At 44.0% G+C, this 27,433-nt stretch overlaps 1 protein-coding gene across 7 annotated transcripts; it reads left to right on the forward strand.

Annotated features, from left to right (window-relative positions):
- zc3h18 (zinc finger CCCH-type containing 18) lies at window positions 1-27,433 on the forward strand. 7 transcript variants are annotated; one of them, XM_021596891.2, is made up of 20 exons: window positions 1-35; window positions 1,068-2,002; window positions 2,962-3,046; window positions 3,540-3,691; window positions 3,818-3,913; window positions 4,167-4,324; window positions 4,440-4,469; window positions 4,746-4,863; window positions 5,075-5,358; window positions 17,224-17,412; window positions 17,552-17,683; window positions 17,814-17,909; window positions 18,231-18,563; window positions 23,135-23,245; window positions 23,639-23,647; window positions 23,960-24,162; window positions 24,299-24,543; window positions 25,548-25,647; window positions 25,899-25,998; window positions 26,333-27,433. In XM_021596891.2, exons 2-20 carry the CDS (start codon window positions 1,082-1,084, stop codon window positions 26,538-26,540), a joined length of 3,570 nt encoding a protein of 1,189 aa, XP_021452566.2. In that variant the 5' UTR covers window positions 1-35; window positions 1,068-1,081; the 3' UTR covers window positions 26,541-27,433. The 7 variants fall into 7 exon arrangements, with proteins under 7 accessions (XP_021452566.2, XP_021452550.2, XP_021452575.2 ...); XM_021596875.2 differs by having other exon boundaries at window positions 9-197; XM_021596900.2 differs by lacking the exon at window positions 1-35 and adding an exon at window positions 292-312.

Below are 27,433 nucleotides of genomic sequence, written 5' to 3' on the forward strand. Positions count from 1 at the left end.
CTAAACTGACAGTGTCGTATTTTGATGACGTCACGGTAATGGCCGCTCTTAATGTATCGTGTAGGTTTTTTGGTTTTCTCATGCATAGCAGATAAATAACCATACAATTATTTATTGTAGAGCGTCAGACATAAAGAAAGAGACTGGGTTGTTCTTAACGCCGCAAACCTGTCTTCAAAGAGGTTCAGGTTGGAAAGGTGACTGAAAATATTTAAAGTGTAGCTACTGGTGTTTTTAGAGGGAGGGTTGCATTGTTAATTGAACAGACAAGACACGCATGCTTCGATAGCAGACCAGAAAGCGGTGTTTCGCGTGTGTAAAGTTGCTTTTCAGTTGTATTGGTTGATTGCACCTTTGTTTAAGCGCATTGTGGCTTCTTTTAAAGACAAATCAGACGTTGACGTTGGTCTCTTGTCTGCTAGAGCCCTGGCAGTTTTCGGGCCTGCTTCACCGGGTAGTTAGCTAGTATTGTAGCTAAGCGCTAACTAGCAAGCGAACGATACCTCTCGTCCTACAGCGCCCAAGTTGCCTCTTGATTTGCTTATCTATATTGTTATCTATCTATATTGTTCTACTGTAAACACCGAGTACCCGAGTTTTCATCTGATATATTATTAAAGGAAGCGATGATAACCTACCGGCTGAAACAGATAGCTACTATCATTCGCTAGCCAGCTAGCTAATGTGTTTCTGACCGAATGTTTTTGACCTGCGTGAGGTTGACTCTTTTTGAGATGAGGCGGATCTCTCTACATGCATGAATCTGATTACGAAATGTATGTAGTAGCTATAATGTTGATCAGATGGCTAGCACACTTGGACATATTGTATCGAGAAATAGATAGCTGGCAGTAGTCAAATGACTCCCATAATGATATTTAGTTACTAGCTGGTTAGTAAATCCTCCTACAAAATTATTGTAACTAGTTACTCAAAAAAGTAGATGGTGTGTTTATGGTATGTACCAAAATGTGTATATTGCCCATAGACTTTTTTTTGTGTATTAAATAAATGTATTCTCATTTTAATAAGACACTTATATAATAAAATATGTTACTCTATTTTAGTGGATCATTCTCCAATGGACACCCCTGAGAGCCCCACCGAGTCCCCTGAAAGCCCCAACCAGTCACCCCAGTCCCCAGAGGAAGAGGAAAAGGGCATTTCTGACAGCGAATTCCTGGCATCCCCCGAGGAGGAGGACAGGCTGCTCTCCGACAGCGAGCTGCTGAATGATGAAGAAAATGACGAGTTAGATGAAGAGGGTGGTGGAGGTGGGGACTCTGAGCTGGATGATGACGGAGATGAGGGGATAGTTCAGGAGCGTATCTCTGATCCAGAGGATGATGAAGCGGGTGGAGACGGTAGAAGGGATAGCCATACTGGTTTAGAACAGGAGCAGGAGGAGTCAGTGGGGATGGTGATGATGGGACAGGTGAGCCAATCAGCTGATGAGGATGAAGAGGAGGACCAGGTCAGCCAAACTCCTAAGTCCCCTGATTCTGAGCCAGAGCAGGAGAGGTCATCCCCCTTGGCTGAGCAGGAGATGTCCAGATATGAGAAGGAAGAAGAGCGGGGTGAAGGAGGGGAACCATCAGCCAAGCTGGCAGCAGAGACGGCAGAGGTAGACGATGAAGATGAGGAGGAAGAGGGGCGGAGGAGGAGGAGGAGAGTGGTGGTGGTGAATGAGATGGAGTCGTCTGTGTCCAGAGAGCTTGATGAACATGAGCTGGACTATGACGAGGAGGTTCCTGAGGAGCCCAATGTTCTAGCGCCTGATGAGGATGAGGAGGTGGAGAAAGGACCTGGAGATGGGGAGGAAGAGAAAGAGGACAAGAGCATAAAAAAGAAAGAGAAAATACCAATCCTTCCTCCATCCCCGAAAGACGGTCCACCTAAGAAGCTTGAAGAGTCCAGGGCTCAGGAGAGAGGAAGGAGAGATTCCTTTCGTGACAAAAAGAAGGATGAGGATGATGGCGAGATTGATGAGGGAGAGATAGATGTAAGTAATGTAAATGGAGTTTACAGTGCCTTCAGAAAGTATTCTTACCCCTTGACTTATTCCACATTGTGTTTCAGCCTGAATTCAAAATGAATTCGATTCATCATTTTTCTCACCCATCTAAACACAATAACCCAAGATGACATTTTTGCAAATGTATAGAAAATTAAATAATAATTAAATATCTAATTTACATAACAATTGACACCCCTGAGTCAATACTTTGTAGAAGCACCTTTGACAGTGATTACAGCTGTGACTATTTCTGGATAAGTCTCTTAAGAGCTTTGCACACCTGGATTGTACAATATTTGCACATGATTATTTTAGAAAATTCTTCAAGCTCTGTCAAATTTGTTGGTGCTCATTGCTAGACAACTATTTCCAATTCTTGCCATAGATTTTCAAGCAGATTTAAGTCAAAACTGTAACTAGGCCACTCGGGAACATTCAATGTCTTCCTGGTAAGCAACTCCAGTGTATAATTGGCCTTGTGTTTTAGGTTATTGTCCAGCTGAATGGTGAATTAATCTCCCAGTGTCTGGTGGAAAGCTTTGACGTTATGAGGTATTGTTTGTAGGCCAGTGACACAAAATCTCAATTTAATAAATGTTAAATTCACTAACACAACAAAATGTGGAAAATGTCAAGGGGTGTGAATACTTTCTGAAGGCACTGTATATGCTGTCTCGGGCTTCAATCTGTATTGTTGTAATTTTCATTGAGAGTGATTTTTTTTTTTGCATATACAGGGCTTCTCACACTAACATGAGGGAGGGAATCAAAACGGTAGATCAGATCAAGTACAGGACTGCAAAGTCAGAACCAATGTAACAATACAATAAACTTGCCATGCAATACAATTTATACCCTGTTCCAGTGTCATAATAATGTTACAGCAGTTACACACATGGGTAAGTAGATTGATATTTAGCCTGGGTTCTGTTTCCTTTGTGCAGGATGATGACCTAGAGGAGGGAGAGGTGAAGGACCCCATGGACAGGAAGATCAGACCCAGGCCCATCTGCCGCTTCTTTTTGAAAGGTACCTCAACATACTCTCCTGTGCACCACACACGTGTACAGCACCCGTCTTAATTATGACCAAGCTACGCTGTGCAAACATTGCGTGTGCAACTAGAGCATTCGATTCTACACCAAAGACGTATCATGATGAAGATAGTGTAAGCTACTTTATCATTAACACAAGCCTTGCATTTTGTTGCTTCACTGATGTGCTGCTTCTCTAGCCTGTGAAGCATGTCTCTTGTTGTTGAAACTTGTTCAGTGAGGCAGTGATATTAAAAACACTGGTTTCAGACAGCAGGGGGAAGCATTGTACTTCATATCTTACATAAAGATAATGTGGTAATGGAATAGCATTAGGAGCTAAACCACATACACCGATGATTGACGTCAATTTACATCCAACCACAATTTTCTTCAAAGTATTTGTATTCAATGAACATATGCTTTTTCCAATTTTCATTTATCTGTTATCACAAAATGATACCAAATGTTCTGTTTTTCTTTCCCAGGTAACTGCACATGGGGTATGAATTGTAGGTTCATCCATCCAGGGGTCAATGACAAGGGCAACTACTCTCTCATCTCCAAGCCAGACCCCTTCTCTCCCAACGGGGCACCACCTGGAGCACCCCACCCTCTCATGCCAGGCAATAACCCCTGGGTATGCACCACCGCTGACCTCTCACTGCCGCTGCATGGCTGTATGATTTGAAGAGTGTGTGTATGTAGGCTACGTGTGTAAATGTGTTGTATTTATGTCTGTTACTGTCTTTTACCTCTGTCTCAGGGTGGACCTGCTGTTGAGGAACTCCCTCCACCCCCTCCTCCAGTGGAGCCTCCTGTGGAGAGTGCCTGGGAGAGGGGTCTGAGACATGCCAAAGAGGTACAACACCCTCTCAGCTCTGACAAGCTAAATGTACTCCTCTTCTGTATATGTTATGTTTCAGCACCAACTGATTTCGTGTTTGATACTTTTTTGATTAACATGTTTTCTGAGAGGTTCCCATGCTACATTTGGCTCGAGAAGCCTCTTAATACTAATCAATGTGTGTGTGTAACCACCTTATGGTGGTTTCAGTCAGTAGACTATGATTCATTAGTGGACTTTCCATGTACATGTTGCCCTATTCCTCTAGGTGTTGAAGAAAGCCACCATACGCAAAGAGCAGGAGCCAGACTTTGAGGAGAAACGCTTTAACGTGACCATTGGAGAGGATGAGAGAGACTTTGACAAAGAGAACGACTTCTTCAGGGAACGCAGCTACCGCATCACCAGAGAAATCCGAGACCCAGGGTAAGCTCAACAGCTCTAGTCAAAAGAGAGACCTAAAGTGAGTGCAAAATATCTTGCCTGTGGATGTTTTTAGACTACGTCTCATATTTAATACATTTATTGCCTTTCCCCTTAGTGACGTGGAGTTCAGAGACCCAGTCTATCCGTAAGTACAGTGGAGGGGAAATAGCAGCATCCTCTTTTCACGCAGCGCTTATCTTTACTTTCTCTTCCCAAACAACTCCTGCCATCAGACGCACATGGCCCTGCCATCAACCGCACATGGCCCTGAATTAATTGTCTTTGATACAAATATATGATACAGAGACTCATAAAGATACTCATAGAGCATGTAGCTGCACAACCATATGAAACAAAGATCTTATTTCCTATTCATCTATATACTTTGATTTCCCCTCGCATGTTTGGGATCTCTTTTCAGTAACGACCCTTATGCTGATCCCTACTATGACTACGAGATGGAGGCCTTTTGGAGAGGGGGACAGTATGAGAACTTCAGAGTGCAGTACACAGAGACCCCTCTGCCCTACCACTACAGTGTGAGTACACTCAAAAGAGATGTCCACCCCTTAAGGACTACACGCCTTACAAACACTAATACGCAGAGATATTAACTTTATTAATACAAAGATATATGAACTTTATTACGCATAGGCCTATTGATTAAAGATGATCTTGAAGGAACCATTAAAGGAGCCTTGCTGTAGGACCATGACCGAGTGTTCACAAATCCACCTGTGTGAATGTCAGGAGCGTGAACGAGAGCGGGATCCGCGGGAGCGCCACCGCGAGCGAGAGCGGGACCACCGCGAGCGAGAACGCCGGCAGAGAGAACGCGAGAGGGAAAGAGAGAGGGAGCGAGAGAAGGAGAGGATGCGCCGAAAGGAGGAGTGGGAGAGGGATCGCATGAAACGTGATGAGAAGGAGAGGCCTGTCAGGGAGCGGCCACCACGGGAACCTCAGGAGAAGGAGGGGGAGGACAAGCACCCTAAAGGTTCCCCCAGGTCCCCCACTGACACCAACATGCTCCCCAAGTGAGTAGCATATGCTCTACTATCATGTTCTCTGGACAAAGCAGTTAACACACCTCAGTGAGAGACCCTCACTTGACTAGGGTTAGATATAGTACACACCTCTTATGGAAGTTTGGAGTTTTCTCTCAGACTCTCATGGCTGTAAACACGACTCCTGTTGTGGCTGGCCATAAACATCTGCCCTACCGCATCAAAAGCTCAGTGAACATTTACAGTTCAGTTGACCAGGGTCTGGTCATAGAGCACTCATCTTTTGACATCCAATGTAGATCGTTTTGTATCTGACTGGGATATTAACATAAACCTGTTGCAAAATATTTTGACATGATTTAGACCAGGGCTGCCCAACCCTCTTCCTGGAGATCTACTGTCCTGTAGGTTTTCAGTCCAACCCTAATTTAGCATATCTGATTCAGCTAGTTAAGGTCTTGTTGAGCAGCTAATTAGTAGGTGTTTTAATTTAGGGTTGGACTGACCCCACAGGACGGTAGATCTCCAGGAAGAGGGTTGGGCAGCCCTGATTTAGACATTGGTTGATGTAGACTTTGCACTTTTGATTCCCCCTTCAATAGAGCTGGGGGATATGGGGGAAAGATTAATATTGTGATACATTTCCTGAATTGATGCAATAATGATAAATGGAACGTTAAGTTCCAAATGATCCTTTAAACTACTGCTACTAGTTAGATGGTTGTATTCATTAATTCACACAATTCACACATGATAGCATAGGACGATATCATCAAAATGCTTGAGATAAGAGATCGGTATGGTTGGTATCGATCATTTTCGGTTTATCATCCCAGCGCTACCCTCCACTCCCTAAGTTGTATATAGTAGTGACGCTGTTACATGATCAGTTTTCACTGAGCAGTGACGATTAACAGATTGCACATGTACTAGTGTTTGCCCTATATTAATTTAGCAGCAGCAGCCGCCACTCCCAAACTCCTCAAAATTATGATATAAAAATTAAATAACAAAACTTAATTTTGGGATGGTAAGATGTTTTCAGTGTAAACTTAAACGACTAAAACCAGATATAAAGTATGTAGAAAATGTAATGGAGCAATATATTTTTAAATAAGAAAAATTAGATGGTCAGGGAAAATAAAATACAAAAAAATGTCATGGCATGGGGCCCCCATTGATTTAGTTATGTTTGAGTCAATCAAATAGCTTAAGACATGGCAAAATGTGTAGAATTGCAGGAAATTAGCTTTAAAATAGCAACATTTTTTCTCCGCGGTTAAGAGGTCCTCTAAAATGTTTGGTCAGAAGCGGCACCATCGCCACACCCAGTATCTCCCCCCCCTAACGTTGCCACCACAGCAAAAAATATATACACTACCGTTCAAAAGTTTGGAGTCACTTAGAAATGTCCTTGTTTTTTAAAGAAAAGCCCCCAAAAAATGTCAATTTAAAATAATATCAAATTAATCAGAAATACAGTGTAGACATTGTTAATGTTGTAAATGACTATTGTAGTTGGAAACGGCAAATTTTTAATGGAATATCTACATAGGTGTACAGAGGCCCATTATCAGCAACCATGTGTTCCAATGGCACGTTGAGTAACCTAATCCAAGTTAATCATTTTAAAAGGCTAATTGATCATTAGAAAAGCCTTTTGCAATTATGTTAGCACAGCTGAAAACTGTTGTTCTGATTAAAGAAGCAACAAAACTGGCCTTCTTTAGACTAGTTGAGTATCTGGAGCATCAGCATTTGTGGGTTCGATTACAGGCTCAAAATGGCCAGAAACATAACTTTTTTTCTGGAACTCATCAGTCTTTTGTTGTTTTGAGAAATGAAGGCTATTCCATGTGATAAATTGCCAAGAAACGGAAGATCTCGTACAACGCTGTGTACTACTCCTTCACAGATCAGCGCAAACTGTCTCTAACCAGAATAGAAAGAGGAGTGGGAGGCCCCGGTGCACAACTGAGCAAGAGGACAAGTACATTAGTGTGTAGTTTGAGAAACAGACGCCTCACAAGTCACCTGGCAGCTTCATGAAATAGTACCCGCAAAACACCAGTCTCAAGGTCAACAGTGAAGAGCCGACTCCAGGATGCTGGCCTTCTAGGCAGAGATGGCTTTCTCTTTGCAAATCTCAGACTTGCCAATAAAAAAGAAAAGATTAAGATGGGCAGAAGAACACAGACAGCTTTTAAGCCCTGCCACATCCGACGAGTGTCAGATCCAGTGTAGTAGGTTTCAATCTTAATCCTGTATTGACACTTTGCTTGTTTGGTGGTTTGTCTGTTCATAGCTGGATTTCTTAAAAGCGTACGGATTAGTCTCCCGCTCCTTGAAAGCGTCAGCTCTAGCCTTTAGCTCTTCAAATCAAATCAAATCAAATTTTATTTGTCACATACACATGGTTAGCAGATGTTAATGCGAGTGTAGCGAAATGCTTGTGCTTCTAGTTCCGACAATGCAGTAATAACCAACAAGTAATCTAACTAACAATTCCAAAACTACTGTCTTGTACACAGTGTAAGGGGATAAAGAATATGTACATAAGGATATATGAATGAGTGATGGTACAGAGCAGCATAGGCAAGATACAGTAGATGGTATCGAGTACAGTATGTACAAATGAGATGAGTATGTAAACAAAGTGGCATAGTTTAAAGTGGCTAGTGATACATGTATTACATAAGGATACAGTCGATGATATAGAGTACAGTATATACGTATGCATATGAGATGAATAATGTAGGGTAAGTAACATTATATAAGGTAGCATTGTTTAAAGTGGCTAGTGATATATTTACATCATTTCCCATCAATTCCCATTATTAAAGTGGCTGGAGTTGAGTCAGTGTCAGTGTGTTGGCAGCAGCCACTCAATGTTAGTGGTGGCTGTTTAACAGTCTGATGGCCTTGAGATAGAAGCTGTTTTTCAGTCTCTCGGTCCCAGCTTTGATGCACCTGTACTGACCTCGCCTTCTGGATGATAGCGGGGTGAACAGGCAGTGGCTCGGGTGGTTGATGTCCTTGATGATCTTTATGGCCTTCCTGTGACATCGGGTGGTGTAGGTGTCCTGGAGGGCAGGTAGTTTGCCCCCGGTGATGCGTTGTGCAGACCTCACCACCCTCTGGAGAGCCTTACGGTTGAGGGCGGAGCAGTTGCCGTACCAGGCGGTGATACAGCCCGCCAGGATGCTCTCGATTGTGCATCTGTAGAAGTTTGTGAGTGCTTTTGGTGACAAGCCAAATTTCTTCAGCCTCCTGAGGTTGAAGAGGCGCTGCTGCGCCTTCTTCACAATGCTGTCTGTGTGAGTGGACCAATTCAGTTTGTCTGTGATGTGTATGCCGAGGAACTTAAAACTTGCTACCCTCTCCACTACTGTTCCATCGATGTGGATAGGGGGGTGTTCCCTCTGCTGTTTCCTGAAGTCCACAATCATCTCCTTAGTTTTGTTGACGTTGAGTGTGAGGTTATTTTCCTGACACCACACTCCGAGGGCCCTCACCTCCTCCCTGTAGGCCGTCTCGTCGTTGTTGGTAATCAAGCCTACCACTGTTGTGTCGTCCGCAAACTTGATGATTGAGTTGGAGGCGTGCGTGGCCACGCAGTCGTGGGTGAACAGGGAGTACAGGAGAGGGCTCAGAACGCACCCTTGTGGGGCCCCAGTGTTGAGGATCAGCGGGGAGGAGATGTTGTTGCCTACCCTCACCACCTGGGGGCGGCCCGTCAGGAAGTCCAGTACCCAGTTGCACAGGGCGGGGTCGAGACCCAGGGTCTCGAGCTTGATGACGAGCTTGGAGGGTACTATGGTGTTGAATGCCGAGCTGTAGTCAATGAACAGCATTCTCACATAGGTATTCCTCTTGTCCAGATGGGTTAGGGCGGTGTGCAGTGTGGTTGAGATTGCATCGTCTGTGGACCTATTTGGGCGGTAAGCAAATTGGAGTGGGTCTAGGGTGTCAGGTAGGGTGGAGGTGATATGGTCCTTGACTAGTCTCTCAAAGCACTTCATGATGACGGAAGTGAGTGCTACGGGGCGGTAGTCGTTTAGCTCAGTTACCTTAGCTTTCTTGGGAACAGGAACAATGGTGGCCCTCTTGAAGCATGTGGGAACAGCAGACTGGTATAGGGATTGATTGAATATGTCCGTAAACACACCGGCCAGCTGGTCTGCGCGGATGCTGCCTGTAATCCATGGCTTCTGGTTGGGATATGTACGTACGGTCACCGTGGGGACTACGTCGTCGATGCACTTATTGATGAAGGTGAGGTGGTGTATTCCTCAGTGCCAGTGGATGAATCCCGGAACATATTCCAGTCTGCTCTAGCAAAACAGTCCTGTAGCGTAGCATCCGCGCCATCTGACCACTTCCGTATTGAGCGAGTCACTGGTACTTCCTGCTTTAGTTTTTGCTTGTAAGCAGGAATCAGGAGGATAGAATTATGGTCAGATTTGCCAAATGGAGGGAGGGGGAGAGCTTTGAATACATCTCTGTGTGTAGAGTAAAGGTGGTCTAGAGTGTATTAAAAATATATATATAAACATTCTCTCTGGTTGCACATGTGAAGGTAGAATGTAAAACATATTTTTGCCTGCATTAACGTCTCCGGCCCCTAGGAGAGCCGCTTCTGGATGAGTATTTTCTTGTTTGCTTGTGGCCTTAGAGTTGGTTGAATGCGGTCTTAGTGCCAGCTTCGTTCTGTGGTGGTAAATAGACGGCTACAAATAATATAGCTGAGAACTCTCTTGGTAGATGGTGTGGGCTACAATTTATCATAAGGTATTCTGCCTCACACGAGCAATACCTCTAGGCTTCTTTAATATTAGACATACAGTAGCCTATACAGTGTCAATAAGACACCAGTGTCAATAAGTCCCTTCACTGATTGAGCTGAGGTTAAAGGCTGCGATGTCTCAACGTAGCTCTGTAGATGTACTGGTTTGGGGATTTTTTTCCCTCCGATCTTAACTTGTCTTGGACAGCTAAATTAGGGTCAGATCGTGTAGTGTACACCCGGCTTAAGTTTTGTACACTGAGCAGTGACTAATATCAGGTTGTATGCACTGAGATGTCCACATATTATACTTGTGTTTGTGTAATAGTCTCAAGTGCAATACTTTCTCAAGTATATCCTTCCGTCAGTTGGCTCAGCTTGGAAGTTTAGCTGAGCTGTGCACCCCCGCCCACCTTCACCTATGGCCACTGATGTTTGGGAAAGTTTCCCATGATGTAACCTTGCTGTCCCGTCTGTTGGGGAGCTAAGTTAACAGAGCTGTCAGCACCTAAAGATAGCAGGGAGCTGGAAGGCAGCTATTGGTCATACTCCACACTACTTCCATATCATTTGTGAGGCACATGGCTAGAAAATGTATTCATGTATGACTGCAAGAAGCTGGAATGTATTTGGTTTCTGTTTCTACCTGATGGGAATCCTCCAAATTATAATGTCACAGGTAGGGCTGACCCCATTTAGTCTACTGTTGATTGCTTGGTCGATTGGCTGTCGGTCGACTGAGATTTCTTTTAGTCGGAGTGGCATATATATAAAACATTTAAAAAATGGCACATGAGACACCTGTTTTATTCACACCTGTCTGAGTGGATTAATCCATTGCAGAGGCCGTGGGGGTGGCACACCAGTATCACCAGTAGTACATTTACCATTATCATCATTTGTAATCTACAATGTTTGTTTGGTTACGGTAATTTCTGTTAATGCATTGAATATATTATTATTATTATTACAATTATTATTACAGTCTTATGTTTGTCATTGTAGGAGTAGACACGTTGTTTGCTGAGCACACAACCTAGGCACACTTGTGAGGAAAACGTTTTGGTTTATTTAATTTAATTACGACTTGTCAATTTATTGTCTATTGTTTGGAGCGCTCCTGTCAATCCTGAGTTAGGACGCGCACCTGATTACGCATAAACTGGGCCTAGGTTACCTGGCTGGCGTGCAAATGTAGGCTTATTAATGTGCACATTTGGGTATCTGACACGATTTATGATTGTCTTAACTCAACATCACTGTGGAGTTTCTCAAATAATTTTTCTTCACCTCAAAATGCAAGTAAACGAAGTCTGTTTTTACATCAATTCAGAATGACAATAGTTCCTCAATGTAGCCTATTTGAAAAAAAGGTCAACCTGATTACTACTTATCCCTTGCGCTGTGTCTGTCTGTCTGGAGCTCACTGACTCCGGTAACTCTGAGGGCCCACAATATTTTAGACAATGTTGCAAGTTTTCAAGTGCCTTCAGGCCTGATCCAAGTTAGTAATTGATAGTGTTTCAAGTTAATTGCAGACTGGCCATACATTGCCAATGGGATTTATAGGATATTTGTTTTTATCAGGATATTTTCTACCTGCGGGCTGCAATGTTTTTATTTGATGGCTTTATGTAGGCTATTTTTACATATTGGCAATAGAAGTTACTTTAAGATTAGTCTAATTTTCATTTTGAGTTTTTATTAACCACAACTTTGGTTTTGAGATATGAAGACTTTATTATAAATTAAATTAAACTGTTCCACAAAAATGTGTGTATGAAAATCATAACTGCCAATGAAATGGTACGATAACTTGGCACTCCAAATGGAAAAGGTTGCCGACCGCTGGTGTAGCCTATTGCTGGCAACTTCAGGAGCGTAATGGCAGAATCTGTAAAGGCCAGCAGCACCGGGCAGCGGGAGGAGGAGGGTCTGGTTGGGAACAGGTTTTTTCTTCTGGTTAGGCATGTTTTAAAATGTTGACCAATCAATTGGTTGAAAGAACCGACAACTCTGTCAACCAAGATTTTTTTGTCAGGGACAGCCCTAGTCACAAGCAAGATGATGGTTCCCTGATCTTCATTCCAAACTGCATTGTTTGAGTCTTTCCACCCACTATCTAGAACTTTGACACATTTTTCCTTTCTGAGATTTATTTCATCTATTGTTTACAATTTGCTCACGTTTGTGACCACCAATTGAAATCATAGTTGTCTTAGACTGGCTCAACTCGCGTTTGTGTTTTGCTGTCATATTCATGATGTAAATTCTTAGGCAGGGCAACCTGTTGGTTAAAAGGAGTTTGGCATTTGTTTTCCTGTTTACAAGTTTTGAGACTTTGGCCTGTTAAGTCATAACCCTGGTTGAGTTTCATTGTCGTCTCCTTTGCCAGTTTGTAGCATAGCCTGTGGACAGAGCATTGATTGACTCATTCACTCAGGAAGTAATGTATTTTTTCACTGTTTTCTTTCTCAATGACAGGAGTGCCTAGTTTCTGGGTTTGTTTGGAAAGGGTGCGAGGGAGGAGTTTTGCATACGAAACATGATGCAACTGGCCCATCCCGTCCATGTCAGACATGCAGTATCTGTTAATATTATTAGTATTATTGAGTGTCCCATGTTCCGTGCAGTGTCTCATTGAGAGTGGCCATGTTCCGTGCAGTGTCTCATTGAGAGTGGCCATGTTCCGTGCAGTGTCTCATTGAGAGTGGCCATGTTCCGTGCAGTGTCTCATTGAGAGTGTCCCATGTTCCGTGCAGTGTCTCATTGAGAGTGGCCATGTTCCGTGCAGTGTCTCATTGAGAGTGGCCATGTTCCGTGCAGTGTCTCATTGAGAGTCTCATTGTCTGGGACATCTAAATCAAGGCCAAATCATGTAGTGTTCGCCCGGCTTAAGTCGTTTACAGTAGTGTCGCTGTCACACACTGTTTTCACTGAGCGGTGACTAATATCATCTTGCATGCACTGAGACGCCCACAGAGTATAGACGTGCTTGTTTTCCCTCAGTGTTTGTGCCATTGACTCAAGTGTAATACTTCCTCCTTAAGTCCTTTCTTCCATCAGTTGGCTCAGCTTGGAAGTTTAGCTGAGCTGTGCACCCCCCCACCTCGCGTATTACCACTGATGTTTGGGGAAGATTCCCATGATGTAACCTTGCTGTGCCGTCTCAGTTGAGGCACTAAGTTAACAGAGCTGGTTTATTATATCATCCACAGCATAATGATTCACTTAAAGATATATTCCATTTCCGGTTTGTTATTGCCAAGTCTTACTTCTGAACTAATTTAGGCTTACCTAAACAAAGGTGGTGAATACTTAAGCAACAACTATTTTAGTTATTGAATTTGTGTTGATTTGTAAAAATGTGTAGAATTATTTTTACATGGACTTTTATGGAGGTTTTTTTTGTGTACAGTACCAGTCAAATGCTTGGACACACCTACTCATTCAAGGGTTTTTCAATATTTGTGCTATTTTCTACATTGTAGAATAATAGTGAAGGTATCAAAACTATGAAGTAACATGTGGAATCATGTAGTAAGCAAAAAAGTGGTTCTTCAAAGTAGCCACCCTTTGCCTTGATGACATCTTTGCACACTCTTAGCATTCCCTCAACCAGCTTCACCTGGAATGCTTTTCCAACAGTCGTGAAGGAGTTCCAACATATACTGAGCACTTGTTGACTGCTTTTCCTTCCCTCTGCGGTCCAACTCATCCCAAACCATCTCATTTTGGTTGAGGTCGGGGGATTGTGGAGGCCAGGTCAAATAGCCCTTACACAGCCTGGAAGTGTGTTGGGTCATTGTCCTTTTGAAAAACAAATAACAGAGCTAAAGACTAGAGCTGCTGCTTTCATGGAGCGGGAGACTAATTCGTACTCTTATAAGAAAGTGTCAATACAGGATTATTGTTGAATCCTACTACACTGGCTCTGACGCTCGTCGGATGTGGCAGGGCTTGAAAATTATTATGGACTACAAAGGGCTACCCCGACGCGAGCTGCCCAGTGACTCGAGCCTAACAGATGAGCTAAATGCCCTTTATGCTCGCTTCGAGGCAAGCAACACTGAAGCATGCACGAGAGCACCAGTTGTTCTAGATTACTGTGATAACACTCTCGATAGCCGATGTGAACAAAACCTTTAAACAGGTCTTTATTCACAAAGCCACTGGGCCAGACGGATTACCAGGATGTGTACTCAAGCATGCGCGGACCAAGTGTCTTCACTGACATTTTCAACCTCTCCCTGACAGAGTCTGTAATACTTACATGATTCAAGCAGTTCAACAGTCCCTGTGCCCAAGGAAGCGAAGGTAACCTGTCTAAATGATTACCGCCTGTGGCACTCACGTCATTAGCCATAAAGTGCTTTGAAAGGCTGGTTATGGCTCACAACAGCATCCTCCAGGACACCCTAGACCCACTCCAATTCGCATACCGCCCCAACAGATCCACAGATGATGCAATCTCAATCTCACTCCACACTGCCCTTTCCCACCTGGACAAAGGAACACCAATGAGAAAATGCTGTTCATTGACTACAGTTCAGCGTTCAACACCATAGTGCCTACGAAGTTTGTCACCAAGCTAAGGCATCTGGGACTAAACACCTCCCTCTGCACCTGGATCCTGGACTTCCTAACGGGCTGCCCCAGGTGGTAAGAGTAGGCAACAACACGTCTGCCATGCTGATCCTTAACACTGGGGCCCCTCAGGGGTGTGTACTTAATCCCCTGTTCACCCACGACTGCGTGGCCAAACACGACTCCAACACCGAGTTTGCTGACAACACAACACCTGATCACTGAGAACAATGAGACGGCCTATAGGGAGGAGGTCAGAGAACTGGCAGTGTGGTGCCAGGACAACAACCTCTCCCTCAACGTAAGCAAGACAAAGCAGCTGATTGTGGACTACAGGAAAAGGTGGGCTGAACAGGCCCCCATTAACATTGACGGGGCTGTAATGGAGCGGGTCCAGTTTCAAGTTCCTTGGTGTCCACATCACCAATGAACTAACATGGTCCAAACATACCAAAACAGTCGTGAAGAGGGCACGACAAAACCTTCCCCCCCCCCCAGGAGAATGAAAATATTTGCCATGGGTCCCCAGATCCTCAAAAGGTTCTACAGCTGCACCATTGAGAGCATCCTGACCGGTTGCATCACCACCCGATATGGCAACTGCTCGGCATCTGACCGTATGGCGCTACAGAGGGTTGTGTGTACGGCCCAGTACATCACTGGGGCCAAGCTTCCTGCCATCCAGGATCTAATATAATAGGCGGTGTCAGAGGAAAGCACATAAAATTGTCAGAGACTCCAGTCACCCAAGTTTCTCTGATACCGCACGACAATCGGTACCGGAGTGTCAAGTCTAGGACCAAAGGGCTCCTCAACAGCTTCTACCTCCAAGCCATAAGACTACTGAACAAATAATAAAATTGCCACTGGACTATTTACATTGACCACCCTCCCTTTTGTACACTGCTGCTATTCGCTGTTTATTATCGATGTATAGTCACTTCACCCCTACTTACATGTACAAATTACCTCAACTAATCTGTACCCTCGCACACTGACTCTGTACCGGTACCTTTACTTTATTCTATTTTGTAAATATGTTCTTAACTCTTCTTGAACTGCACTGTTGGTTAAGGGCTTTGTAAGTAAGCATTTCACGGTAAGGTCTACACTTGTATTCGGCGCATGTGACAAATAATGTTTGATTTGATTTACGGTAGCGTGGGCAGACGGAAGCCAGTCCTCAGTAAAAGGCACATGACAGCCTGCTTGGAGGTTGCCAAAAGGCACCTAAAGCACTCTGACCATGAGTAACAAGATTCTATGGTCTGATGAATCCAAGATTGAACTCTATGGCCTGAATGCCAAGCGTCTGGAGGAATCCTGGTACCATCCCTACGGTGAAGCATGGTGGTGGCAGCATCATGCTGTGGGTATGTTTTTCAGAGGCAGGTACTGGGAGACTAGTCAGGATCCAGGCAAAGATGGACGAAGCAAAGTACAGAGATCTTTGATGAAAACCTGCTCCAGAGCACTCAGGACCTCAGACTAGGGGCGAAGATTCACCTTCCAACATGACAACGACCCTAAGCACGCATGAGGGGCTTTGGGGGAAGTCTCTGAATGTCCTTCAATGGCCCAGCCAGAGCCCGAACTTAAACCCGATTGAACATTTCTGGAGAGACCATAAAATAGCTGTGCAGCAACGCTCCCCATCCAACCTGACTGGGCTCGAAGAGGATCTGCAGAAAAGAATGGGACTAAATCTCCAAATACAGGCGTGCCAAGCTTGTAGCTTCATACCCAGGAAGACTCAAGGCTGTAATTGCTGTCAAAGGTGCTTCAACAAAGTACTGAGTAAAGGGTCTGAATACTTATGTAAATTGATATTTATGTATTTTTATTTGTAACACATTTGTGACTATTTCTAAAATTATGTTTATTTTGTCGTTATGTGGTATTGTGTGTAGACTGAGGGGAAAAAAATAATTTAATACATTTTAGAATAAGGTTGTAACGTAACAAAATGTAGAAAAAGTCGAGGGCTCTGAATACTTTCCAGATGCACTGTGTTTTTTCACATTTTTCTTTATACTGGTAAATCAATTAAGAACATTCTTATTTAGAATGACAACCTGTCAGGAAGTGGGCGCAGGACGTATAACACACATAGGTATGGCAAGGAACAGTCTTTTGAACAGTTGAATGTGTTTTTTAGATCATCAGCTCATGTTGCGACGCATCATGTTGTAAATCAGTGTCTCGGTTTCTCTTACCTGGGAATAACTGGAGGGCTGTCACTCAAGTATGTTGTTTCAGTATGTTGTGCCACACTCTATCAAGAACATGAACTGGTTCCATGTACGCACGATGTTGTCATACCACAGCTTTTCAAAAAAAATAACACCTGTCACTGAAAAGCTTGTTAAGGAAGGAATGAAAATAGTGAATGGAATCAAAATGTCCTCATTCATCATTGGCCTTCTGTCCATGATTTCAGTCTCATTCATTTGTGATGCTTTATTGCAAAATGTGTGATTTAATTATTTTTTTTGCCCCCATTTCCTTTCTCAACCCCTCAGTCGACCGATGATGGAACCGCCTTCCAAAAAGGAGCTGATGCCCATGTCCAAGCGGCCAGATGAGTGGAAGGACCCCTGGCGCCGGTCCAAATCCCCCAGGAGACTTCCGGGCATGTCTGGGTCACCACCGCGGGGCCGCCGGCGACACCGGCCTTCTGGATCCTCTGTATCGCTGTCCAACTCATCTAGGTAGCTTTCAATTCAGCCATACATCTACTTTGGTTCTCTACCTTACTAAAGCATCTATTTTCTGCAGTGTTTCAATCTACTTGAGTACTCCGTGTTTGTGTGTTAAAGAGAGAGGTTAAGTGTGTGTTTTGTTCTGCAGGTCTTCGTCCCGCTCTTCCTCCTACACAGGCTCCGGTTCATCCCGCTCTCGGTCTCGCTCAGGCTCCTCGTCCTTCAGCTCGTACTCCAGCCACTCATCCCAGCGCAGCTCCTTCAGCGGCAGCCACTCCAGGTCCGACACACACTCTGCCTGCCTGTCTGTCAACGCACAGCACCACCTAACACACCCCCACAACACTGTCTATTGAATAGGACACTCATTCACTGAGTCCATGCTAACCTTTAACCTATGGTCACTGCAGGTCCAGATCGTTCTCATCGTCTCCATCTCCGACCCCTTCTGCACAGAGGAACGCCAAGAATAAAGTTGAGGCCCCGCCAGCTCTAGGCCCCAAAGGGTACAGCCATATCCATTCATCCATAGACATGCTATATTTTCATCAGTTGTGCTGTGCACCTTTATATGCAACTCACACAGATTGTTTGTACTTTTCCTTTCATAGCTCAAGAGTCTATAGGTACTGAGTCTTACATAATAATAGAGTAGTTTACATTTAATTGACATGCTATATGGTTCACCTTAGATGTGTAGCTAGCATGCTTCTGGTGTTAGTCTATAGTCAATCAGTCTTTTGAATAAAGTATGGGTTTTGCCCTCATTACTGTGACGTGTGAATGCTGCATGCCAAACAACAAAGCAATATACTCTTATCTTCAAGCATCCCACTGAAGCCTGGTACACCTCCCCCTCCTCGTAGGGAGAAGGCACCCCCCAGGAAGGCTCCCAGCCCACCATTGCCAGGCCAGCCTGGGAAACTCCCCAAACCCACCCCGGAAGGGGGCAAGCCCATCAACCACCGCGAGCCACACGAGGGGGGCCGACCCATGCCGCCTCGGGAGGGGGGCCGACCCATGCCGCCTCGGGAGGGGGGCCGGCCCATGCCGCCTCGGGAGGGGGGCCGGCCCATGCCGCCTCGGGAGGGGGGCCGGCCCATGCCGCCTCGGGAGGGGGGCCGACGGAAGGAGAGGCAGCAGCACAACCCACCCAGGAGGTAGGACAGAAGTACACACTTCTACTGGCCATCCGTCTTATCACAGGTTCCTCTGTCACATATTAATAACACAGCCAACCTGAGAGCTCAAGGATATCCAGTGATATACCAAATAGGGATGGACATTTGAAATGATTTTACTATTCAAATGATATCATGACATTTGTTTGTATATGCGGGTAGTCCAAATGCAACACACAAATAAAATGCTCTTGACCAATCAAAATGACACAAATGCACATGGCAGTGGTAAAGAGCGGACAGACTGATATTCTCCGCTAGTTTTGGCTAACAGCAAAAGTGAAAGAGAATTCTGATTTTCACATTTTCTGGTGTGTGTTTTGCATTGATCTGTTTCGGGTTTTTCGGGTTTTGTGGAAACTGTTTGAAGTGTACCATGGAGGACTGGAGGGCTAAATGTGCAGCAGTAGCTCAACGTTATAAAAGCTACATTGTGTTTTATTCATTTAAGAATTAAGTGTCATGGTATATATCCTTGTAGCTAACAATGTCACAAGTATCATTTAATTTAGACAGCTGTTTCATTGTTAAAATAGGCCTACAATTATTATATATTTTTTAATGAACACTCACTTAAGTAATCCAATACTAACGTCCGTTTGATTATTCCATTAACTGTTCCCATCCCTAATACTATGGTGCAATGATTGTACAAAATATTGCCACAAATCAAGGAGAGACCATTTTTTCCCATCTGGGTGTTAGTCTTTTTAAATGATTGCAGTGAACTCCACTAACTTGAGACTTAACCGGTTCACAATTTAATATTTTGCAAATCAGATTGTTAACCTTATTTTCAGGCAGTATGTCACAGGTAGGCCTAATACCAGGCATATTTGTGTGTGTGTGGGTTTTTTATTGAAATTGCACGACGAGTATCCCTCAGCTCACAAAGCCACTTTGTATGGAAGGTAGATTTGCATCAGCAGGGGCCTATTCCAGCAGCAGGACTGTGTGTTGGTGAAAGAACTATCCTCTATCTCTGGTTCAGCTGACGGCCATGTCTGGGCCTGCATGGGGAAGAACCCAGGGCTGGTGCTGTGGTCAGGGAAAGGACAGTAAAAGGGTAGGAAAGGACAGCGAGGGGGCGAGCCACTGGCTGTGGTTTCTCTGCCTGCATGCATGGGTAGAGTGCACTAGGCTCACGCTGTGTGGGTGGCGTGGTTCTCCCTGTGGAAAATCTCATGTAAAACCTGTTGGCCGGGGGTCCTGCAGCTCTAAAGATGCATTGTGCGCCCCTGTAAAATGTTAATTTATTGACTTGACTGCATGTTTATGTAAGTCATTTTGTTCAGCAATGATTCATAGTTAATGAAACTAACACTTTTCCTCAACACTTTTCCTCAACACTTTTCCCTCAACACTTTTCCCTCAACACTTTTCCCTCAACACTTTTCCTTTAGTGGAACATGAACCATAACATAATTTCATACCATGGATACATTTTGAATAATGTATGACTGCTTTACTTTCTATCTCTTTTTAGAGTGTTCATGTGATTGAAACATGGAGGGCTGGTGTGGAAAGTAGTAAAGTACAAACATTTGCACATTCTATTAACTTTTGATGTTAAAGCCCATCGTTGTATGACATGGTGATTTGAATATTGTGATGACTTTAGCACTGCTCACCAGGTATCCATGTCACAGGAGCAGGCAAAAGGGTAGGAAGTAAGACGGGCACAAGATTGATGTACGTGCATCTTAAGGGCTGTCAAGAAATTATTTCAATGGGTGTTAGATGCTTTTAGTGTTACCACATACCTCAGACACAACCTGACTAATTAATTTCAACAAAAGATGCTGTCACTCAGAGATGAATGTTCACAGCTGACTGGCACGATGACGCCTGAGGTGCCGCTGGGAGTTTCCCTTGGTAAGAGGAGTAGGACTTGAAGACTGTTGTAGGCTGTTTCGTAGGTTTTCCTCTCAGGTGAACTTGTATCGTCAGTCACGACGTGACTTGATGATAGTGGCGTCAAATGAACACAGCTGTTGAGGGAAATCTCCCTTCATCTGTGATGCAGCACTCTACTCCACTGCAGGGACAACAGTTTGTTTTAAGTTATATGAATGTGACCTAAAATGCCTTGCCAAGTATGCAATCATATCAAAGTTCATTTGTCACGTGTGCCGAATACAACAGGTGTAGGTAGACCTTAGAGTTAAATGCTTACTTACAGGCTCTAACCAATAGTGCAAAAAGGGTGTTAGCTGAACAATCTGTAAGTAAAGAAATAAAACAACAGTAAAAAGACAGGCTATTTACAGTAGCGGGGCTACATTCAGACACCGGTTAGTCAGGCTGATTGAGGTAGTATGTACATGTAGATATGGTTAAAGTGACTGCATATTAGAGGTCGGCCGATTATGATTTTTCAACGCCGATACCGATTATTGGCGGACCAAAAAAAGCCGATACCAATTAATCGGCCGATTTTAAAAATACATTACATTTTTTTAAAGTATTTTATTTATTTGTAATAATGACAATTATAACGATACTGAATGAACACGTATTTTAACTTAATATAATACATCAATAAAATCTATTTAGCCTCAAATAAATAATGAAACATGTTCAATTTGGTTTAAGTAGTGCAAAAACAAAGTGTTGGAGAAGAAAGTAAAAGTGCAATATGTGCCATGTAAGAATTGTAACGTTTCAGTTCCTTGCTCAGAACATGAGAACATATGAAAGCTGGTGGTTCCTTTTAACATGAGCCTTCAATATTCCCAGGTAAGAAGTTTTAGGTTGTAGTTATTATAGGAATTATAGGACCATTTCTCTATACGATTTGTATTTCATTAACCTTTGACTATTGGATGTTCTTATAGGTACTTTAGTATTGCCAGTGTAACAGTATAGCTTCCATCCCTCTCCTCGCTCCTACCTGGGCTCAAACCAGGAACACATCGACAACAGCCACCCTCGAAGCATCGTTACCCATCGCTACACAAAAGCCGCGGCCCTTGCAGAGCAAGGGGAACAATTACTCCAAGTCTCAGAACGAGTGATGTTTGAAACGCTATTAGCGCGCACCCCGCTAATTAGCTAGCCATTTCACATCGGTTACACCAGCCTAATCTCGTGTTGATTGGCTTGAAGTCATGAACAGTGCAATGCTTGAAGCACTTCGAAGAGCTGCTGGCAAAAAGCACAAAAGTGCTGTTTGAATGAATGCTTACGAACCTGCTGCTGCCTACCACTGCTCAGTTAGACTGCTCTATCAAATATCAAATCATAGACTTAATTATAACATAATAAAACACAGAAATAGGAGCCTTATGTCATTAATCTGGTCGAATCGGGAAACTGTCATTTCGAAAACAAAAAGTTAATTATTTCGGTGAAATACGGAACTGTTCTGTATATTATCTAACGGGTGGCATCTCTAAGTCTAAACATTGCTGTTACATTGCACAACCTTCAATGTTATGTCATAATTACGTAAAATTCTGGCAAATTAGGTCGCAATGAGCCAGGCGGCCCAAACTGTTGCATATACCCTGACTCTGCGTGCAATGAATGCAAGAGAAGTGACACAATTTCACCTGGTTAATATTGCCTGCTAACCTGGATTTCTTTTAGCTAAATATGCAGCTTTAAAAATATATACTTCTGTGTATTGATTTTTAGAAAGGCATTGATGTTTATCGTTAGGTACACGTTGGAGTAACGACAGTCCTTTTTCGCGAATGTGCACTGCATCGATTATATGCAACGCAGGACACGCTAGATAAACTAGTAATATCATCAACCATGTGTAGTTATAACTAGTGATTATGATTGATTGTTTTTATAAGATAAGTTTAATGCTAGCTAGCAACTTACCTTGGCTTCTTACTGCATTCGCGTAACAGGCAGGCTCCTCGTGAGGCAGGTGGTTAGAGCGTTGGACTAGTTAACCGTAAGGTTGCAAGATTGAATCCCGGAGCTGACAAGGTAAAAATCTGTCGTTCTGCCTCCTGAACAAGGCAGTTAACCCACCGTTCCTAGGCCGTCATTGAAAATAAGAATGTGTTCTTATCTGACTTGCCTAGTTAAATAAAGGTGTAAAAAAAAAAAATAGGCAAAATCGGCATCCAAAAATACTGATTTCCATTGTTATGAAAACTTGAAATCGGCCCTAATTAATCGGCCATTCCAATTAATCGGTCGACCTCTAATGCATATATGATGAACAGAGAGTAGCAGTAGCGTAAAAGAGGGGTTGGTGGGTGATGGGTGGCGGGTCACAATGCAGATAGCCTGGTTAGCCAATGTGCGGGAGCGTTGGTTGGTCGGCCCAATTGAGGTAGTATGTACATGAATGTATAGTTAAAGTGACTGCATATATGATAAACAGAGAATGGCCATGCAGTCGTGGGTGAACAGGGAGTACAGGAGGGGACTGAGCACGCACCCCTGTGGAGCTCCAGTGTTGAGGATCAATTGGACTGACACGTTGTTACTGTGATGTACAATCTACTATTAAAAGTATGATGATCTCTTCGCTCACTGAAATATGTTAATCTTTCTCTCTCCTCTCACTCTATTCCCCTGTTTAGGCGGACAGTCAGTGGCAGTGTGAGTGGCAGTAGTTACTCTGGCTCCAGCTCTCGCTCCAGATCCCGCTCCTCCTCTGCCTCCATCTCACGCTCTGGATCCAAGAAGTCCAGGTAAGATGAATCAATCCCACTTCCACTAACTTCCACTACACTGCTTTAAAAGCTGACAGTTGAGAGAATTTTGCCTCAGAAAGGAGTTATTGACTTGGTGCTGGTACCCCCTGTATATAGCCTCGTTATTATTTTATTGTAACTTTTTTTTAAATATTTTTTTAAACTTTTATTATTATTTTAGTTCATTTAGTAAATATTTTCTTAACTCTTTTTCTTGAACCGCATTGTAGAGTAAGGGCTTGTAACTAAGCATTTCACGGTACCTGTTTGTATTCGGTGTATGTAACATATCAACTTTGATTTGATGCAGGTACCACTTTGAAACCGATATGTATTGAATACCTTCTCTCTTGTTTTTCTTTGCTGTTTATCCACTGGTCAACTACCTAGAAAATCCAGGTACTATGCCATTTTATATCTGCCATTTATATTACCCTGGCTTGTACACCTGCTCCTCTCTTCATTTATCTTAACCGTGATTCATCCGTTTGATTGATTTCTCCCCCATTTTGCCCCACCACCCACTCAGTCACCACCTTCTGTTCTTGTGTGTTTTAATCATAATTTGTCATGCTTAAATAAAAATCCCCCTCCACTACAAATGTCGATATTCTGTCAATATTTCCTTCAGCCTGAGTTAGTGTGTGTGCAGGTTTTTGTGACACAGCACTGAGTCTCTCTCTCCCTGTGGCCTGTGTGGTCCCTGTTTAGGTCTCTGAGTGTGAGCAGTGTGTCTAGTGTGTCCTCGGCCTCCTCCAGCAGCAGCTCAGTGAGGAGCGCTGACTCAGATGACATGTACGCTGACCTGGCTAGCCCTGTGTCGTCAGCCAGTTCCCAATCCCCCACCCCCGGACAGCCCCATGCCCGCAAGGAGAGGGTCCCGCCACGGGACAGGGGTCCCAACAAGGACAAAGGTAGCAGTTAGGCTTTTGTCATAGACTCTGCAATTCACTCTGGATTGTATTGTAGTTGACGTGTCATCACAGAATGGCAGCATCTGGTGGTTCTATGGGTTGTATGTTAGTGATGTATACGGTCTGCTCTCCACAGGGAAGCCCACTAAGAAAGATGAGCCCCATCCCCCCAGAGAGGACCGGAGGAAGATTGATTCCTCAGGCCTCCCTCATAGACACACCCACGGCCCCATGCCCAGATCTGGGCCTGGCAGCAGGGGGCACGGTCCAGGGGGGCACGGTCCTGGCGGCCACCCCATGCACCCGCCCCACGGACCCCCCATGGGAGCCCCTGGAGGCTATGGCCAGCACAAAGACATCAAACTCACACTTCTCAACAAGGTGACCGCTGCTTGGTTTACTGTTGAAAGTCAACTGCTCTCAACTCAAGTAGACTGAGTCTCTGAATTACTATGGAAAAATATGTGGATTAGTGTTGTCCCGAGACTAGTATCGACAGAAATGATGTTCATGTTGGAAAAAAACAGCCTTATGTTGCCACCCAGAGTCACATGTATTTATTTTGCAAGCTATAGCACACACTATTTTACAAATGTATGTTTTAAATGACCAGAGTTCACTCTGCTTCGTGTTTTCTTTTTGCCAAGGAATATCTGGCATTGTAGGATTGCTATACTGGTATCGTGACAACATTAATTTAGATGCAAGTGACACTGATATCACACCCTGTGACACTAATAGCATTAGAGTTTAGAGGTGTGAGTATCTTTGTGCGAAGGAGAGGTTGGACAGTCAATGTGATAAGTGTCTGACTTCCTCTTACTCTTATTAGTCAGACTGAATAACTAGATACTGGGCCTCCCGGGTGGCGCAGTGGTTAAGGGTGCTGTACTGCAGTGCCAGCTGTGCCACCAGAGACTCTGGGTTCGCGCCCAGGCTCTGTCGTAACAATTGGCCTAGCGTCGTCCAGGTTAGGGAGGGTTTGGCCGGTAGGGAAATCCTTGTCTCATCGCGCACCAGCGACTCCTGTGGCAGGCCGGGCGCGAGGTTGTGTATCGGAGGACGCATTACTTTCAACCTTGGTCTCTCCCGAGCCCGTATGGGAGTTGTAGCGATGAGACAAGATAGTAGCTACTAAAAACAATTGGATACCATGAAATTGGGGAGAAAAAGGGGTACAAAATAAAATAACATACTAGTACTAACTAAAGCTTCTGTATACCAGATATTGATATTGATATTGATATTGTTTCAGGGTAGGCTGTGTATTTAAATGCCACCATTGAACATTGAGCAAATGTGATTTTATCTCATTTTAATGTGATGTATTTTGCATTTGTTGCTTGTGAACTGTCTGACTAACATATCGCTCTCTCACTCTGTAGCAGCAGGCAGATCGGGGTAATAGGAAGCGATACATGCCTTCAGACAAGGACAGGCCTACCTCTCCACTCAGCAAGAGGATAGCATTGTCTCCTGAGAGAGGTGAGGGCCTCAAACTGTTAAGAAAACGCTTAGTCTGACATTAATAATGTGTTCTTCCCAAGGAAGAACACACACACACACACACACGTGGTTTGGTTATACCAAATGTGGAAATCCAACTACCAGAGAAACCTTACCGTAGGCGGCATTATCTGTTCTTTCTATATGCTTTGTCTGTGTTGAACCAAGTCATTCATCTGAGGCCACAATTCCCTGCTGTATGTAATCAACTTCCCATCAATGTCCTACAGGTCGTGGTGACAGGAGGATGCCTGGACGGCCCCCACTCTCTCCTAGAATGGACCGGCCCAGAGGCCAGGGCCCTCGCCCCATGCCACCACCGGGAGAAAGGTAGGTGCCCCCCGCTGCTTCTCGTCCAAAACTACACACACAACCCCAATCTGACGCCTCTTTGTTGGTGCTGCCCTTCACCACTGCAGTAGTGATGTCATTTTAGGATGTTAGAGCAACCACAAGCCTTTGTTTTGAATGTGGAACAAGTCACAAAAGTGGAAGCCCCAGAAGTATATGATATACACCAATACACAGGGCATGTGACCCTGTCGTCACTATTTATACATCTACTCGCACCCTCTCTATACAGGTAGATTAATCCCCATGATAACCCTTGTAAATTGTCATAGGCATGTGGCACTAAGCCCAATCGTGTCATTTCTCTCTTTAGAAAACGTCCTCTGTCCCCACCACCAAAGTCGTCTGGCAAAGGTCCAGGGGTGTTGTCTTCGGGTTCAGGCAAACAGCCCCCAGGCGGCCCGGGCTCAGGCTCCGGCAAGCCTAGCAGCACACTGTCTCGCCGTGAGGAGCTGCTGAAGCAGCTCAAAGCTGTTGAGGATGCCATCGCCCGCAAGAGGGCCAAGATCCCAGGGAAATAACCCTCACCCTGCCTGCCTGCCTACCCAAGTCGCCCAGGCAACATCAAGCATCAAGGGACATAAGTCACCAATACCTGTCAAGAAGCCTAGCATTCTCTGGAAATGTAAAAAAGGTGTCTGTCCCTAAATGTAAAGGCCATTGTGTAATTGTTACTGAACAAAATGGCCACCAAAACATTTCTGCTTGTTTGCCCTCAGAGAGAGGTTGTCTAAAAGGTTTTACAGTGCTGAAAAGAAGTAGTAGCAGGGTGTCACTGTTGCTCACTTTTGTCTATTTAGTGAGAAGGAACAATCTTCCCATCGTGTCTCATTGATAAGGTGAATTTATATACTTTTGATCCACACTGTTTCTCTCTGTCTGCCCCTTTTACTGTCTCTTATCTCATGTCTTTTTTTCTTTCTGTTGGGTCGAGTGCTGGTCTTGCCCCATTTGTTCCGTTCTGAAGATCCTGGAAACTGCCTCTAGTCTCCCAACTGGTTCTCTGTACAAACATTTCGTCTGCATTCATTCAGAATGAGAAACACGCTCACAGGACCTCTTGTTCATGGTGGTTATGTCTTAACCAATGACTTCTCCTGTTCTAGGCCTGTGCTCTGTGTTCTCTTGCAGTGTTCATTTTACATACAGTGTACAATAATAGTGAGCATTTGACAAGCACCCATTTTTTTCAAGTGTATGATTGTAGAGAACAAATTGATAGTGATGTGAAGTATTGCTTTTTTAATCTACCCAAAAAAATCTCTAGCTCTTCTCAAGTAATTTACTGTGTTTTATTTTTCTCACATTTTTAGTTGACAGAGTATGAGAGATGGTTGCGGACACCGGAGGATAAGGAGCGTCTTGCTTTTGTGACAAAAGGCTTCTAAATAAACTATTTTGATAAAGAGAAACC

Source organism: Oncorhynchus mykiss, chromosome 1 (assembly GCF_013265735.2).
Source record: "Oncorhynchus mykiss isolate Arlee chromosome 1, USDA_OmykA_1.1, whole genome shotgun sequence".
NCBI lineage: Eukaryota > Metazoa > Chordata > Actinopteri > Salmoniformes > Salmonidae > Oncorhynchus > Oncorhynchus mykiss.